At 38.4% G+C, this 15187-nt stretch overlaps 1 protein-coding gene across 3 annotated transcripts in view; it reads right to left on the bottom strand.

Annotated features, from left to right (window-relative positions):
- Positions 1-4695: 4695 nt before the first annotated feature.
- Positions 4696-15187, bottom strand: part of NET1 (neuroepithelial cell transforming 1) — a 38594-nt gene continuing 28102 nt past the window's right edge. For 2 of the 3 annotated variants that reach the window (XM_083183343.1, XM_083183345.1), the window contains 8 exons: positions 10220-10327; positions 9122-9289; positions 8684-8843; positions 8511-8587; positions 8069-8326; positions 7620-7790; positions 6619-6805; positions 4696-6353 (listed from right to left, as the gene is read on the bottom strand). In XM_083183343.1, the coding sequence (XP_083039469.1) occupies positions 5956-6353; positions 6619-6805; positions 7620-7790; positions 8069-8326; positions 8511-8587; positions 8684-8843; positions 9122-9289; positions 10220-10327 (1527 nt within the window). In that variant the 3' untranslated portion in view covers positions 4696-5955. Of the gene's footprint in view, positions 6354-6618; positions 6806-7619; positions 7791-8068; positions 8327-8510; positions 8588-8683; positions 8844-9121; positions 9290-10219; positions 10328-12950; positions 13211-15187 lie in introns of those variants that run through there. The other variant, XM_083183346.1, reaches the window with a different exon arrangement.

Here is a 15187-nt window from a genome sequence, read left to right as displayed (position 1 = left end):
TGGGACATTGTGGCCATCATCAACACAAGTTTCACCAAACTTGCAAGATTAGGGGGAACAGTAACTGGCCGATGTGTGGGGATGCAGTTAATTTGCCGGCGGTCGGAATCCCGACACTGGAATCCCGACCGCCGAAATCCCGAAACTTTCTCCCTCTGTGGGTGTCCACGACACCCATAGAGGGAGAATAAAATAGCGTGCCGAGCGCAGCGAGGCACCGGGCCCGCTGCGTGGCTAACGCAGCGAACCCGCAAGGGGGGCCGATCCATGTCCCCCCCTTGTCGGGATTTCGGCGGTCGGGATTCCAGTGTCGGGATTCCGACCGCCGGCAAATCGTATCGGATCCGATGTGTGTACTAGACTAGAGGATTGCAGCAATTATTTAGGATTCAAAATTAATAGGACCACATAAGAGGGCATACAAATGAAATATCCAGGGACACTTAAGTGTCCATTATTAACAGTTGGTATTTAGATCAACTTAAACTAAGCAAGATGGGAGTTTTATTAAAGATGGGATGTTGCGATGGGCGACCAAACAGAATCAACTTATTTAGCACCTTTTAGAAAATAACAGAATTTGATTGGTTGCCCATAACATCCCACCTTCAACAGAACTCCCATCTTCGTAAATAAACACCAAACTGTGGCTGCGGTCCCTTAGAATATTCCTTCTCCCTCATACTTTAGTGCAGGCATGTCCAATGTTGGCCCTCCAGATGTTTTGAAACTACACATCCCAACATGCTTTGCAATAGTTTTAGCATTCTCTAATAGCAAAACTGTGGCAAAGCATGCTGGGATGTATAGTTTCACAACATCTGGAGGGCCAACGTTGGACATGCCTGCTTTAGTGCATAAATAAATATTGTGTAGATTCTAACAGGTAGACTTTTCCACTGTTAAATTTTCTTTTCCAATCTGTTTTACTCCAACTCCAGAGCCCTTTTATGGACTCACATGCTTCGAATATACCTGCACATTATTTCTAGTGATAATTCAAGCCTGAAAAGCAACCAATCATTTAAGTGCAAACTAAAAATGTATAGTTAAGCCCAGCTATGACAAACCCTGGGGGCAAAAAGCAAAGGAAAATAGTAGAATTTTACTGCTTCTCACATTCGTCCACAGGATCACACTCATATGACTCAGTACAGATTGTGTAATGGTTAGCATTACCGCCTCACAGCACTGAGGTCATGGGATCAATTCCCACCATGGCCCTAACTGTGCAGAGTTTGTATATTATCCCTGTACTTGTGTGGGTTTCCTCCCACATTCCAAAAATATACTGGTAGGTTATTTGGCTACTAACAAAATTAACCCTAGAATGTCTGTACACAGGTGATAGGGAATATAGACTGTAAGCTCCACTGAGGCAGGGAATGATGTGAATGATTGTTCCCTGTAATGCACAGCAAAATATGTGTGCGCTATATAAGTAACAGTTAATAAATAAACATTGCTCCCATGTTGGCACGCGTATTTAGATTCCATCATTTAGCTCAGTCACCGCACAAACCATGTTCTTCTTAGCCAGTCACATGAAAGCCTGTACTGAAAAGTTTGGTGTTTAACAAATGTATATACATTATGTGGAGCCACCTCTTAAGAACAATGGTTAATTATGCAATGAAATAAGAAAAATAAATATTCACAAATCTAACTTTACACTCACCAGACCAAATCAAAGAGGCACACCCAAAGTAGTTGAAGGTACACACCTATGCTCCAACTCCTGGCTGTTATCCCAGTAGGGTAGAAGTGCAGACACATTTGTAGGAAGGCAAAAACACAAAAAACCTGATGAAGTGTATTTTGAATAAAAGTGTAATTGTTACATTAAAGGCCACGTTCATACTACTTAACGATCCCTTTAATTTGTGGATACTTTGGGGAAGGCACATATGGATTGACTATATGTGGCATGTGTGTATTTTTCATATTTGCCATTCAAATTGTGAATATATATTATACACACACACACACACACACACACATTATACTAGTAAGCCTGCTCGATGCAGAGGCTTCGAAAGCTAGTCTACCTTGTGAATGTGTGAGAAAAAGCGATGTAGTTTCATTCACCAACAGATGGCAGTGTTTCAGAGACACACAAACAGACACTAGACAATATATATATATATATATATATATATATATATATATATATATATATATATACACACATATACATACACACACATACACACACATACACACTGTATATAAGAGCGGTATATAGAAGTGATTGCATAAGACATGCAGTGAAATGGATTCAAGAACTAAAAGCCTGCTGTTTGTTATGCTGAATAAGTTGTTCATGGGGAGTGCTGAACGGTGTGATTTTTATTTATACTACTAGTTGAGGTACCCAGCGTTGCTCGGGTTTGGTTTTGTATTTAGCATTAATTGAACTTTATCCTTCTCTTGTTTTAAGCTTGACAGCTCTTCCAACAGACCCAGGAGGTTGCTGCCTAGTGTAATTTTTGTTAGTTAGATATTGCTTGTAGCCATAATCCACAGACTCTCAGAGCATCTATTTTTTTCTTCAATGTTTTTTGGGGGCAATGCCTTTGCCTTTTTTCTGTAGCATTTTCTATATTTTTGTAGAAGTTTTTATTTTTTGGGAATATTTTGAATTTTCTATATTTTTCTGTATAAGGTACCTATACACGTTAAAATTATTGTATACAATATTGCATCTCTGTTTTGTGATGAGATGTAGTATAAAAAGTATGTGCTGCACATACTTTCATCGCAAAACAGATCTGATGAGATGTGATATTGTATACAATAATTGTAACGTGTATGGGCACCTTTAGAAGTCACAGCTGGAACCCAAGCACTTAGTTGTCATGGTTTTTGACATTTCCATCAAATTCCATTTAGTGGGAGGCCCAGACCACACGCCACAGGTATAAGGTCTACCCAGCGCACATTGACTTGACATTGGACAGAGGACCTGGCCACTCCAACAGGCATCCCAGAACATTTGCCAACCCTCTCTGAAGTTCTCATCCAACTCCATCCATGGAAGGTCCTGAACTTGCTTCCTTGACTCACTTTGTGTAGTAGTGGAACCCCTTTTTGAGCCCCCACGACTCGAATTGGAATTGGATTGCTATGAACCTAATCTGGACCCAATCAAAACACCTTGCGTTGGTTTCGTCCAAATCGGTCCAGCAGTATTATAATGCATACCAGACAAACAGACCGACAAATACCAGACAACAAATATGTAAGAGATTAGGTCACTTGCACCCCAATCCTAAGAATGGCGAGTGTAGAGTTGGACCCCAGGACTTTGAGGTTGAATATCTATCTATACACACACACACAGATTTTTGTCAACAAAGTTAAGCTGTATCCAAACTGTATACATGCCTGCATCATACATAGGGAATTCTGATCTCCCAAGATTTTATAAAAATCTGCTTCTCCAACAAAGCCAGTCTCTTGTTTTTCAAGCCCACGCAGTTTAAGTGAAATCTACAAATGCCAATAGAAATCTAGTCACAGTACTAAAAAATATTTAGCGTGATGTATACGAGGACCATTCTTATAGTGAAATATTTTAATTGTTAGATTAACCATAACCTGTAACAATTTTTCTGTAATTCAATCATGAATGTATATCAATTTGATTGTCAAATGTCATACACAGAACCCAATCAAAGAGAGCTCAACAAGTTGTAGATAGCCAAATCCACCATGTGTACAAGTAAACCTATATAGGGCCAGAATCAATTAGCCACAGTAAGTTACAGCACAAAAAACAGGCGGTAGCCTCTAGGCTTAACAGAAATCTGCATAAAGGGCCTGATTCTGGTTCACCTGCAAAAGCAAATTCTCTCCAAAGGACAAAACCATGTGCACTACAGGTGGGCCATATGTAACATGTGCAGAGAGTTAGATTTGGGTGGGGTTTTACTTCAAACGGAGATCTATATTGCAGTGTAAACATAAAGCAGCCAGTATTTACCCTGCACAGGAACAAAATAACACACAAATCTAACTCTCTCTGCACATGTTACATCTGCCCCACCTGCAGTGCACATGGTTTTGTCCATTAGAGAGAACCAGAATGTAACTGAATGGCCCCAGCACCCCAGCCCATAGGATAAGAAAACAAATTGTGATAACCTACAACTTTATAGATTTCTTACTGCATTGTTAAAATCACAATCTAATGTAAAACATCCAGTATATAAAATATGAACATTCTCCACACAAAACATTGTTTGAATATATATATAGGCCATACAAATGTGGACACTAGGCTACCTTCAAAATAACATAAAAATTAGCAATGCTTAGAAACCACATGAACCTTGACTGTAGAAGGCAGAATCTACTCACAGCCTTCAAGCTACAAAACAGAGTGTGCCCACTGAAACCGGCAGATAAGTGCACAGAGGTCAGTAGCTCGCATTGCATTGAATCTGGTTTACTGTTCCTACGATTAAAGTTATACAAATAAACATAATTGCTACATTAAAATACATGTTCCTGAATGGTTTGGGACAAACAGGTTTACTGGAGAAGAATGCAAGTTATTTCAGCTTTACACTGAAGGAAACATGTGTTTCAGTGTCTGTTAGACATTGCAGCTGTCCCAAGAGATATTTTAAGAAGTTGTATTTCATTGAGGAACTAGACTTGAATATTTATGTACATACTTTACTCCTTGAACATGAGGGATTTTTTTTTTTATTGTATTTGAAGACTGATTGCTGTACACATTTACATAAAACGCACGCATTTCATTTATGTACAGACACTGAATTCCCAACAATGCATTCCCATATCCAAAGTAGTATTTACAGTATAAGATTACAGCACAGTAAATACAGGCAGTGAATGTCTTTACAACACTGATTGGACTAGTTGCTATTAAAATTTGTATTCCAAGGATAAAAAATAAAAAAATATAAACTACCATAATTCGACAAAACATGAAATTAGTTTCTCAAACCATCTAATGTTAAATTGGTCAAAAAAATAAGTTTAGACCAAACATTCCATATTCAACTATGTTAGCCCACTTCTGCTTCTCTCTTCAAAACATACCTTCTTCTGACCTTCTACAACATACAGAAAACCAACCTAAGTCACACTTTTGCTATGTGCATAGCCCATCAAGTCTAAAGCCTCTTGCGAAAACACGGTAACCATTACTCAACGTCTACATCACTTAAATCCTTCACTAGTGCCTACCTTTCTCATAGCATTCTATCATAAATAGAGACAAACCTTAATAGCATTTCAGAATTCATCTGCCCTGCAAAATTTAATTTGAAAATGCATTTGAGAATAACTAAAAAAAAAAGTTTTCAGAATCTTCAAAAAATACAATAAAATCAGTTTAAAAAAATAAAAAACCCTCTATACTAAATAAAAAATTAAATACTTCTCACAAACACAGAAATGAAGGAATGTACAGTAAACAAAAAGGACAATTCCAGTAGGTAACATGGAAAACCTGTTAAAACCTAGAGTCTTTTTATATAGATCGAACAATTGCAATGATTGGGCATCAATTACTGGCTCAGGTTACAGTCTAAGTGTACTGCTGGGCAAGTCCAATTAAAACAAAACCGTAAATGTAGGTGTAATTACTAGATACGGGTTTACATGGAATTTCCAACATTCTTCGCATTATATGATAACTTAGCTGTTATGAAATTATCCCAATGGTCTACACTGAAGACACAGGAGTCATTTCAAAACTAAAAGTTTTACTATTTCTGTTTTAACCCAATTATTCAAAATGAAGTAAAACCAAAGACTCTGTTTTTTAACAGTGTTCACTGCATACCAGTAGCTGCCACTGAAAGGGAATGGGGGTAACAAATACAGTAGGATCAGTGAAATAATCCCAGTATGCTCACATTAAGAAGAAAATGTACAATATTTATAAATAACAAGTCCAGCCGAAATGTGTTTAGCAACTTAAACCAAAGTCTCTTTTCGTTTAGCACTTTGTTGTGTTCGCTCTCGTATTTTCCGGCTGCCAAACTGTGCTCTTTGGGCTTTTTCAACCTTAGGACTAGCTGCTGAGTCCACAACCGGACTGCTTGCATTTTCTTCAAGGTCCATTTCAACAATGCCAGATATCGTGGACAATCTTCTCTGTTCTTTGGTGTTCAGGACGGGGGGTTGATTTTCTTCACATTCCTCATTGAGGTCAGACAGTTCCTTTAATTCTGTTGGCGATGCATGTTGGTATGGAGCAATGGCTGTTCTAATACAGTTTAGCCACTGTTGTTTGTGAAACACATCATTGGCCTGAAGTGTGTGACTCTGTCCTAAGCTGGCATCTTGGAACCGGACTCTGAAGATATTTTTAGCTGAGATGGAGAAAAATAAATATATTAAACAATAGAAAAACCATGTGAGAGATATTCTGCACCCACATACATTATGCCCCAAAATATTATAGAAGTACAGGAGTTCAAGAGGATAATTACAGACATGACCACACAGTAACTCTTTATGCCCTGCATCGATCAATAAGGCCAACAGTAACATTAACGGCATTTGGTGCAAAGCGACCAGGCAGGTAGTTCTTGTCTAATACAATAAATTCAAGAAACACTAAGTAAAATGAAATACCTTTGTCTGAATTACTGAATGCTCCTCTGAAGGAACCCCCCATCCTCACATCACCATCTTGAAGGTCTTCTAACACCAGTTCTTGAACAGGTATTGGTTGTCTGTATACCTGGTAGTAGTGACGTTCATTCCGGGTAACTGGCCGGGTTAAAACCAATATATCTTGAAAAAGGAACAGGTACAGCTTCTGTGGATAAAGAACAATGTGGCATTAGACCACTCTTCATTGAACATTCTTTTTTATATAATGCTGTAAAACCAGCAAAGTAAAAACTGCATATCTTTACATATAGTAATATAAAGTTTTCAAGCGGTGGGGTTTGTTTAATTAAAGTAGTTTATAAGGTGCATACACACTGGGCAATTGCCTTGCAAATCTATCCAGATTCGATTGGCATTGCATGGCACGGCAACCAAAACTAATTTGGTTTGGACTATATAGTACAGATCTGTACTATATAGTATTGCCTGCACAGTCTATTTTCGGTTTCATTTCCACTAAACGGGAGTGAATCGGCATCGAATGTGGCTGAAAACCATTGGGTGTCTATTCCATTTGATTTCAACTATAAGTCAAAACTGAATATAAAGTTAGCCAGAATCGCACCGTGTGTACAATACATAAGTTTCATAGTCATCGCAACCAAAGTTACACTAGGATGCAAAATTGCAACATTGCAATAAGCCAGTAAAATAACAAAATACCCCTTTCCATCAGTAAATAATTACATTTTGCAAACAACATTTTGTTTATTTTGTACTGTGTAACAAGACACAAAAGGAGGAAATGTAGTATATTTACACTGATAAATTTGAAAATGGGATCTCACGGTTTATCTATTATTGTTTACAGACCTTCAGGTGGTACAGCACAAGAACCCTGACAAGCAGCATGGTACAGACTTAAGAAGCATCTGTGATCAATTAAGTCTCACGCCAAATATGTTTAACAAAATAAAATTAAGAATGTTGACACTAGTAGCAATGTAGCAGACACTTACATGCCCATTTTTGTTCTTCAATTCGCCATGGCATAATAGCGACTTGCTCGACTCTATCCGCAGGTCTCTTTGTTTATCATCTAGGTACTCCATCTTATCGATATAATACTGGCATTCAGACTCCCCCTTTTTCAAGTTAATGTCTGTGAGAACGCCTTGGATTAAACATAGCTGCAGAAAAAAGTATTAACACAACATTAATAAGGCATAAAATATGAAGTGTACAAAAAAAAAAAAATGGTTTCTGAAGCTGCACAAGTTAAACGTACATTGTGGAGAATGTGGTGTGGAATTCTCCACAAGTATAGTTACAGGGCCAAATGCTAATGACTAATTCTACCTGGTTTGTAATAATCCTAGTAAATGTAGATCTAGTAAATCACATGACCCAATTTTTATTTTGTAGGAGATTTTGCCTTTAGTAAAAATGCAGTTTGCTAATAACTTACAGCTTCCTCCAAACTCTTTACATCCAGATGGTCTTTAGGAGTATGACGAAGGATTTCTTTCAGTAACAGTGGGTATTTGACGAGGCGGCTTCTGGGAATATCGAGAAAGCTCCACAGGTCCAACTTGCGACTGAAGGGGGACTCAAGGCATCGCTGCAGAAAATCCTGAACCCTGCGGTCTAATTTTTTCTGATCTAGAAGAGCCTTGGCCGCCAACTGGTTACTGCAATAGCGTTTATACGCATTGAGCCGAGGTAACTAAAGAAGAATAGGATTTTTGAGTTGGTTAGTAAAAACAACAAAAAAGTTGAATAAAAGGACTACTGAGTTATCCATTTAGACAGTGTCCAGTCAGCACAAATGACAGTTAAAAATACATACAAGCAAAATAAGACTTTGCTTTTTTTTCTAACTTTGGCTTAATATAAGTTTGGCAACTCACCCATTTAATAAGAATGTGGCCGATCTGACCAACTGTCCCATCTGCCATTGTTGCCTCTCTAAGTTTAGCCAGAAATTCTATAAAAGAAAAAAAAAAAAATCATGAAGACATTTATCACACCACATATACAAGTCAGGAACGATTCACTATATTATTGGTGCCTTGAATTGTACCTTCATGTAGAGGAATATAGGCATCTAAATCTCCAAATATTTGTGCCAGCTCTTCCTCGGACATAATAGACAGTTTCAGCATTGGATCGTGGTAGGCCTTTCTTGCTAACTTAAGATCTTCAATGAGGTCTTGCTCTCCTCTGGTCATTTCAAATATAGCCTTTAATGAAAACAATATAAATGAATGAAAGTGAATCAGCATCATCGTGGGCAAAGATATCTACTAGTCCCAAGTATAAAAACAAAAAGCTTCTGTGTAATAAGCTCTTCATTTAACCATCTCTAGAATTAATGCTTCTACCAAGCAGCTTCGGTGGATACAATACCGAAATCCTATTTTTCTCAGCACCTGATATTCTCACAATATATGTAATCTACTAAAAACCAAATAATCTCAATGGTTATCCTATGCAAACATACAGTGGATGTAATTCATACCTCTTGCCGTTTAATTTCCTTGGTGCTTAGAGTTTCCTTCATATTGACATCTAGCATCTCAGACCACAGGACGCTGTTTCTTCTTTTTGGTGGCGTGGGTGCAGCCATCTTACTACAAGTTTTGTGCGTACTTCCTGGAGACTTATTTTCAGCTCGCATTGTGAATGACTGACAGGGGAATCAGAAAACAAATCAGTATTTGTGAAATAAAATTATGCCCTCAAACTATTCCTTATGTCACATTTTCAATAAAAGGGAAATCATGCTTATTGGACAGTGTTTTACTGTATTGTGTAAAGGCCATGAGACCAACTTAAGCCTCAAACACTAGAGGATATTGTAAAAGCAATCCTTTACAAAATCCTCTAGTGTGTACACTCAATATCGTTAACTATTTGCGCTCCTGTGCATCAACAACCACCCCTGCCGTCTTCTAAACATGCAGGTCAATTTGGCTATATAGCCAACGACCTGCATGTTCAGTGAGTCGACAGTGACATCACTGAATGATATCTTTTACCGATACCGTGCAGTGTGTATGCACAATATAGTTTGCCAAGGAAGCTCAGAGAAAACACTGACAAACATTGAACAAATTGTCTAGTGTGTATTGGCGTTTAATGCCAACAGTGTGAAGTGGGAAGGGTGAATATTGAACCCTTTGAGTTTCAACATGTGAGAGATGCGCAAAATATCTACTAAAAATGCCAGCGCTGCTCACATTTGTTATATAAATAATAAAAAAAAAAGTTGTGTAAAAAGATTTTGTTTCTTATAGAATATAAGAAATAAAACATTTCATTTCAAGTCATTATGATGAATAAAAATGTTTGCTTGACAATTTTTACACTTATTTTGACAAATTCACCTGGCTCTCGCAAAGGGTAATACAGCTTATATATTACATTTAAAGAGAAAAAGTGGGCAGAAGAAGATACTCTGACACCATAGCCCAAACAGGCCATGTTACTAGGTTTGGATTGACTTGGCTAAACAGACAGGCACAATCTTGTGCTTTATGACTGCAATCAATCATAGAAGTTACCTGTAACATAAAACGTTAACAACCATTGTATGTGCTTTGACATTTAATTTTACCTGGATGGTTTGGCCAAAGCGCCGGACTGCGCCATTTCGTACAGGAGAGATCAAATTTGCTAGTGACGTTACACGTGCTAAAGGCCGTACTCTCTTATTGCTCGGCTCCTACAAAAGCAAAAACATGTTGCATTTATTACAGTGATCCACAATTCCCCCTTCCCCAAGCGTGGCAGCTACAAGAATGCTATCAAATCACAGGCATTCTTAAAACACAAAGCAAATGTGAAAAGCTAACTAGCATGTAATGGAATTCAGACAATACAGCCTTATGTACTTTAGTCTGTCTGCACGCAAGCTGCATTAAACAGAAACAAACGTAATCCAAGTAAACGTTCAAAGGGCAAACTCTTCATGTAGAAACATACCTAGGGCGATTATATATGAAGCATTTGCATGAATGATTAGCTGGACTGAGCCAGTCAAACACCGTGTGTTTATGTCAAAGGACTGGACATTAAAGAGGAGTATGGCATAACTATTTTTGATGCTAACATTGTATAGTATGCTTACACTCAAAAGCCACAAAATATAACCCTAATGAAAAGATTGTTCCCGTTTTGCTGAATTTTAATGTGCAGACAAGTTTCATTTTAAATCTGAACCCAAAGATAATTTAATGTGTACTCCTTCAAGTAGTCCCCAGTGGTCTGCCAAGTGATTTAAGGCTACTCTCAAAGGTTTGTAGTGACCGGTAAGTTGCTGACTGCATACATTTGTGATTAATCTGTCCGTCTTACTCAAGCTCAATTTTGACTATTTTATAAGGAGCCTGAAAATCTGCGTAAGTAGTTCCGTTTGCAAAGCTCATACTTCAATAAAGATGGCGATAACCTTAATCTGCAGCCTCATTACAAAACTGAACTTATCTAGAGCTATGAAAGTAGTGTTACCAGCCTAGTGCTCACATCTATGCTTAATAGAAAAGATTCAGCAATAAGCTATCAACATTCTGAAACCTACCTAAAACACAATAAACCAATTTCCTGCCATTGTAACGATTGAAGACCACAAACAGGTACTCCTAATGCAATCAGATTATAGCCGCTAACTCATTGTATGATATATCTGCTGGAGGCTTCAAACCTCACCTTCAGGAAGTCATTCACATCAAACCTAACCAATGAAACTATTCATTAAAACAAACTGTTGTATGCGTAATGTTTCACAGATTTATTATTAGAGCATTATTATTGAACAACAACAATACATTCAAGTCCAAAGTAATGCCACATAATTAGTAGTAAAGGGCTTGCTGAGGGGAACATACACCTCTCACTATATAACCATCACTGTATCTGAATCATATCTGTTAGCTATTAGGATCTTTTTCACTAGTCTAAAGCATTGTATGTATAATTAAAGTAATAGAATACTTTCCTCTAACTTAATAAAAAGTCAAATAGAGAACAATAGCTGCCCATGACCAATGAAAGACAGGTGTTAATGTCTTTAAGGCACATGTATCAGCTTCACATTACAGGGGCACTGACAACACGGTAAACCCACATTTGCTTAAGACAGGACAAGGAGCTCCTTGTTTTAAAATGATAAACACCGCCTTCAAGAATAAGGCTATTCTCTATGACCGTTTACACGACTACTGAAAAAACAAGTTTTGCCTGATCAATGTACTAAGGGTCCGCAGCAGCCACAACTGAACACAAATAGCAAGAAAATGTCCAGCAGAGCCAGTCTTCCATTAAAAATGTATATGTGTGTATAGATTTTTATTTTTTTTAGTGAATGTTGTATCATTTGCATGGGAAAAGTAAAGGCTATGCGGCACTTGTAAAAACTCCTCGTCATGGTCAGCTGCCTGACTTAAAGCCCTGGAGCAGCCTTTATAAACCACTTGATGAATTGTGTGACTATAAAGTACCAGAACTAAAACGCAAAAAGATTATTAAAAAAAAAAAAAAAAAAAAGACAACACTGCGAAAAAGCTGAATACAGTGTTAATCTCCAATTCATGGACACCCCCTCCTTATTATACAACATTCAAATAAAAGGTGACCTTTTAAGAAAAAAAAAAAAGACAGTATAACCATCACTAACTCTATATGCCACGTAACATATGTATCCTATGAGAGTGTAGCTTGTCCTACATTCCCCAGTACAACACCACAATGTTCTCTCTGGAAAGGATGTATTGCAGAATATCCCTTCACATGATTATTTAGAAAGAAACGAATAGGATAACAGATTACAGACCAGACCCACTAGCATCTGCAGCGTACGGAACATCTACACAAATTTCATTTTCATAAACCTATTACTGCAGAAACACACATATACTAACAAATGATTTATTCCCTTATAATACAGATATTTTAAAGGAGCCCAGGTCACGTCAATAAAAAATAAAGTCAGAGATCCATAGGCTCATAGAAACTATATAGTCTAGAAGTAACAAACATACATTACTCGTTCTCTATTTAAATAAGCAATTAGGATGGGTATGTATCAAAACTTGAAGAACCTTACATTTTAAAGGGAGACATTTGAAAAAATGACAGTTATGAGCTGACTGGTACTTTCTCTCTCCCAATTGTATCTCTCTCCAAGCTATGCTAAATACCTCCTTGATTTTAAAGTATGAAGAGTAGAGGTTGCAGTAAAAATACCAATAAAATGCTCTTTACTGTGAAAAATACAATTCACACCACATACAGCAATTGCAACACATAGGCAGAATGACCACCATGTAATCACTAATGTGTGTACATACCTCAAATTCCTTTGAAGCTTGATTTTGAACAGCTATCACCTGAATAGTCCTTTTGATAGGCAAGAGACCCCCAACTTCATCATGAGCCACCATACTTTATAATATTTCCCTCACAATAGTAGCCACTAATCCACTGTTGAGGCCAAGCTCCTTGTGGAGTGGCTACGTTTCATAAACGAGTCTTCGGTTTGATAGGAAACATTCACAGCTCCTTCCCATACTGCATACTTCCCTTGCTGCAAATAGTGAACTTTGGAAAGTCTACACAGACTGCTCTACACTTAAAGGTGGGAGGAGCAGAAGCAGCTGCCTGCTGGGCGGGTTTCCATGGAATACCATGTCATTTGTGTGACAGCTGGTACACCTACATTCTACAGATCAAGTTACATACTGCATTTAGTTTAGAGCTGTGACCTCTGTAGTTGCTTTCTTTGTTTAGCTGTTAACCAAAGAGAAGCTGTTTTTCAGTTTAATTTAAAAACACTGATCTATAAAACTGAACAATCGAAGTGCAGTCTTTCTCTGCACAAAAAGGGGGATGACATAGAAAGTGTGTTTCTTTGCATATGTTTTTAAATAAAGTGCTTTATGATCAGGCATTAAACTCAGCTGTACTCAAACAAGCAATAGAAAGCTTGCATCAGTGTAAAACATATGCAAAAACATAATGACAGTTTGCAAAATGTAGACACATCCTGTCATTTAAAGGTCCTCAGGTCTTGTTGCTTTATATCAAACTATTGTTGTTAGGCGCTGCGGAACCTTTGTGGCACCATATAAATAAACAATAATAATAATAATCAAACTGACAGAGAAAGTACTACCCTATCAGCTTCTAAAGGGGCCTACACACAGGGCAATTTCAGGGCATTGTCTAAGCCATCTCAATAGATGGCTTAGAAAATGTCCCTACATTCCTAGGGGATGCGGTCATTTGGTCTACTGCATTATGGTAGAAAGTCATTAGGTCGAATCCATTAGGTCGACATGCTAAAAGGTCGACATGACTCTAGGTCGACATGGGAAAAGGTCGACATGATTCTAGTTCGAAAGGTCATTAGTTCGACAGGTCATTAGTTCGACAAGGTCATTAGTTCGACATGGTCTATGTCGACATTCACAAGGTCGACATGGAGTTTTTCACAGTTTTTTGAGCCAACATGTGCCGACAGGCGGTATTTCATGCCCTACCATCCACTAGGGCAGGGCTGGGCAACACCGGCCCTCCAGATGTTAGTGAACTACACATTCCATGATGCTTTGCATTAGTTTTTCTATGTGGCCATGCTGAAACTGATGCAAGGCATGCTGGGATGTGTAGTTCATCAACATCTGGAGGGCCGGTGTTGCCCAGCCCTGCACTAGGGCGTGGTGGGAGAATAAAATAGTGTGCCGAGCGCAGCGAGGCACCGTGCCCGACGCATAGCGAGCGCAGCGAGCGATGCGAGGGGATGCAGTGCACTTTAAACTGTGTCCATGTCGACTGTGTTGACATTCAGGTAAAAAAACAGTGAAAAACCCCATGTCGACCTTGTGAATGTCGACATAGACAATGTCGAACTAATGACCTTGTCGAACTAATGACCTGTCGAACTAATGACCTTTCGACCTAGAATCATGTCGACCTTTTCCCATGTCGACCTAGAATCATGTCGACCTTTTAGCATGTCGACCTCATGGATTCGACCTAATGACTTTCTACCATAATGCAATAGACCAAATGATCCCAACCCATTCCTAGTGAGGGGCCATAGTGTATCACCTGGCAATTAATATCCAGCATGCTGGATAAATCTATTTCCGCTGTCAGGGCCAGCGTTTTCAGCGGAGAACACTGACCCTGACAGGTCTCTCAGCACACAGCCCTGACACATTGCTGTGTGCTGAGCGATCTAGCATCGCACAGCAAGTCTCCCTGTGTCTAGGCCCCATAGCTTATAATTTACAGACTGTGTTTTCAAAGTTATATTTAGGAGCTGTTGGCTAGTACTGTGTCTCTCACAATTTTATCTCTCTGAGCTTTGAAGAATAGCCCCAAAATGCTTGGAGGCAACTAAAACTCATTCCACATTCAAAAAGACTTCCACAGCTGTAATCTGCCAATTACTAATATTGCTCAAAACAATGTATCTTGTTTTGTTAATTGTATAGGTGCCACAATTGACACAGAGGGGAAATTTCAAGCTAGACACACACTAGCCAATATATCGGCCACTCCACTGAACAGCCGATACATC

This window comes from Crinia signifera, chromosome 4 (assembly GCF_055691185.1).
Source record: "Crinia signifera chromosome 4, ASM5569118v1, whole genome shotgun sequence".
In the NCBI taxonomy this organism is placed as follows: domain Eukaryota; kingdom Metazoa; phylum Chordata; class Amphibia; order Anura; family Myobatrachidae; genus Crinia; species Crinia signifera.
This window is presented reverse-complemented; position numbering and strand designations above follow the sequence as displayed.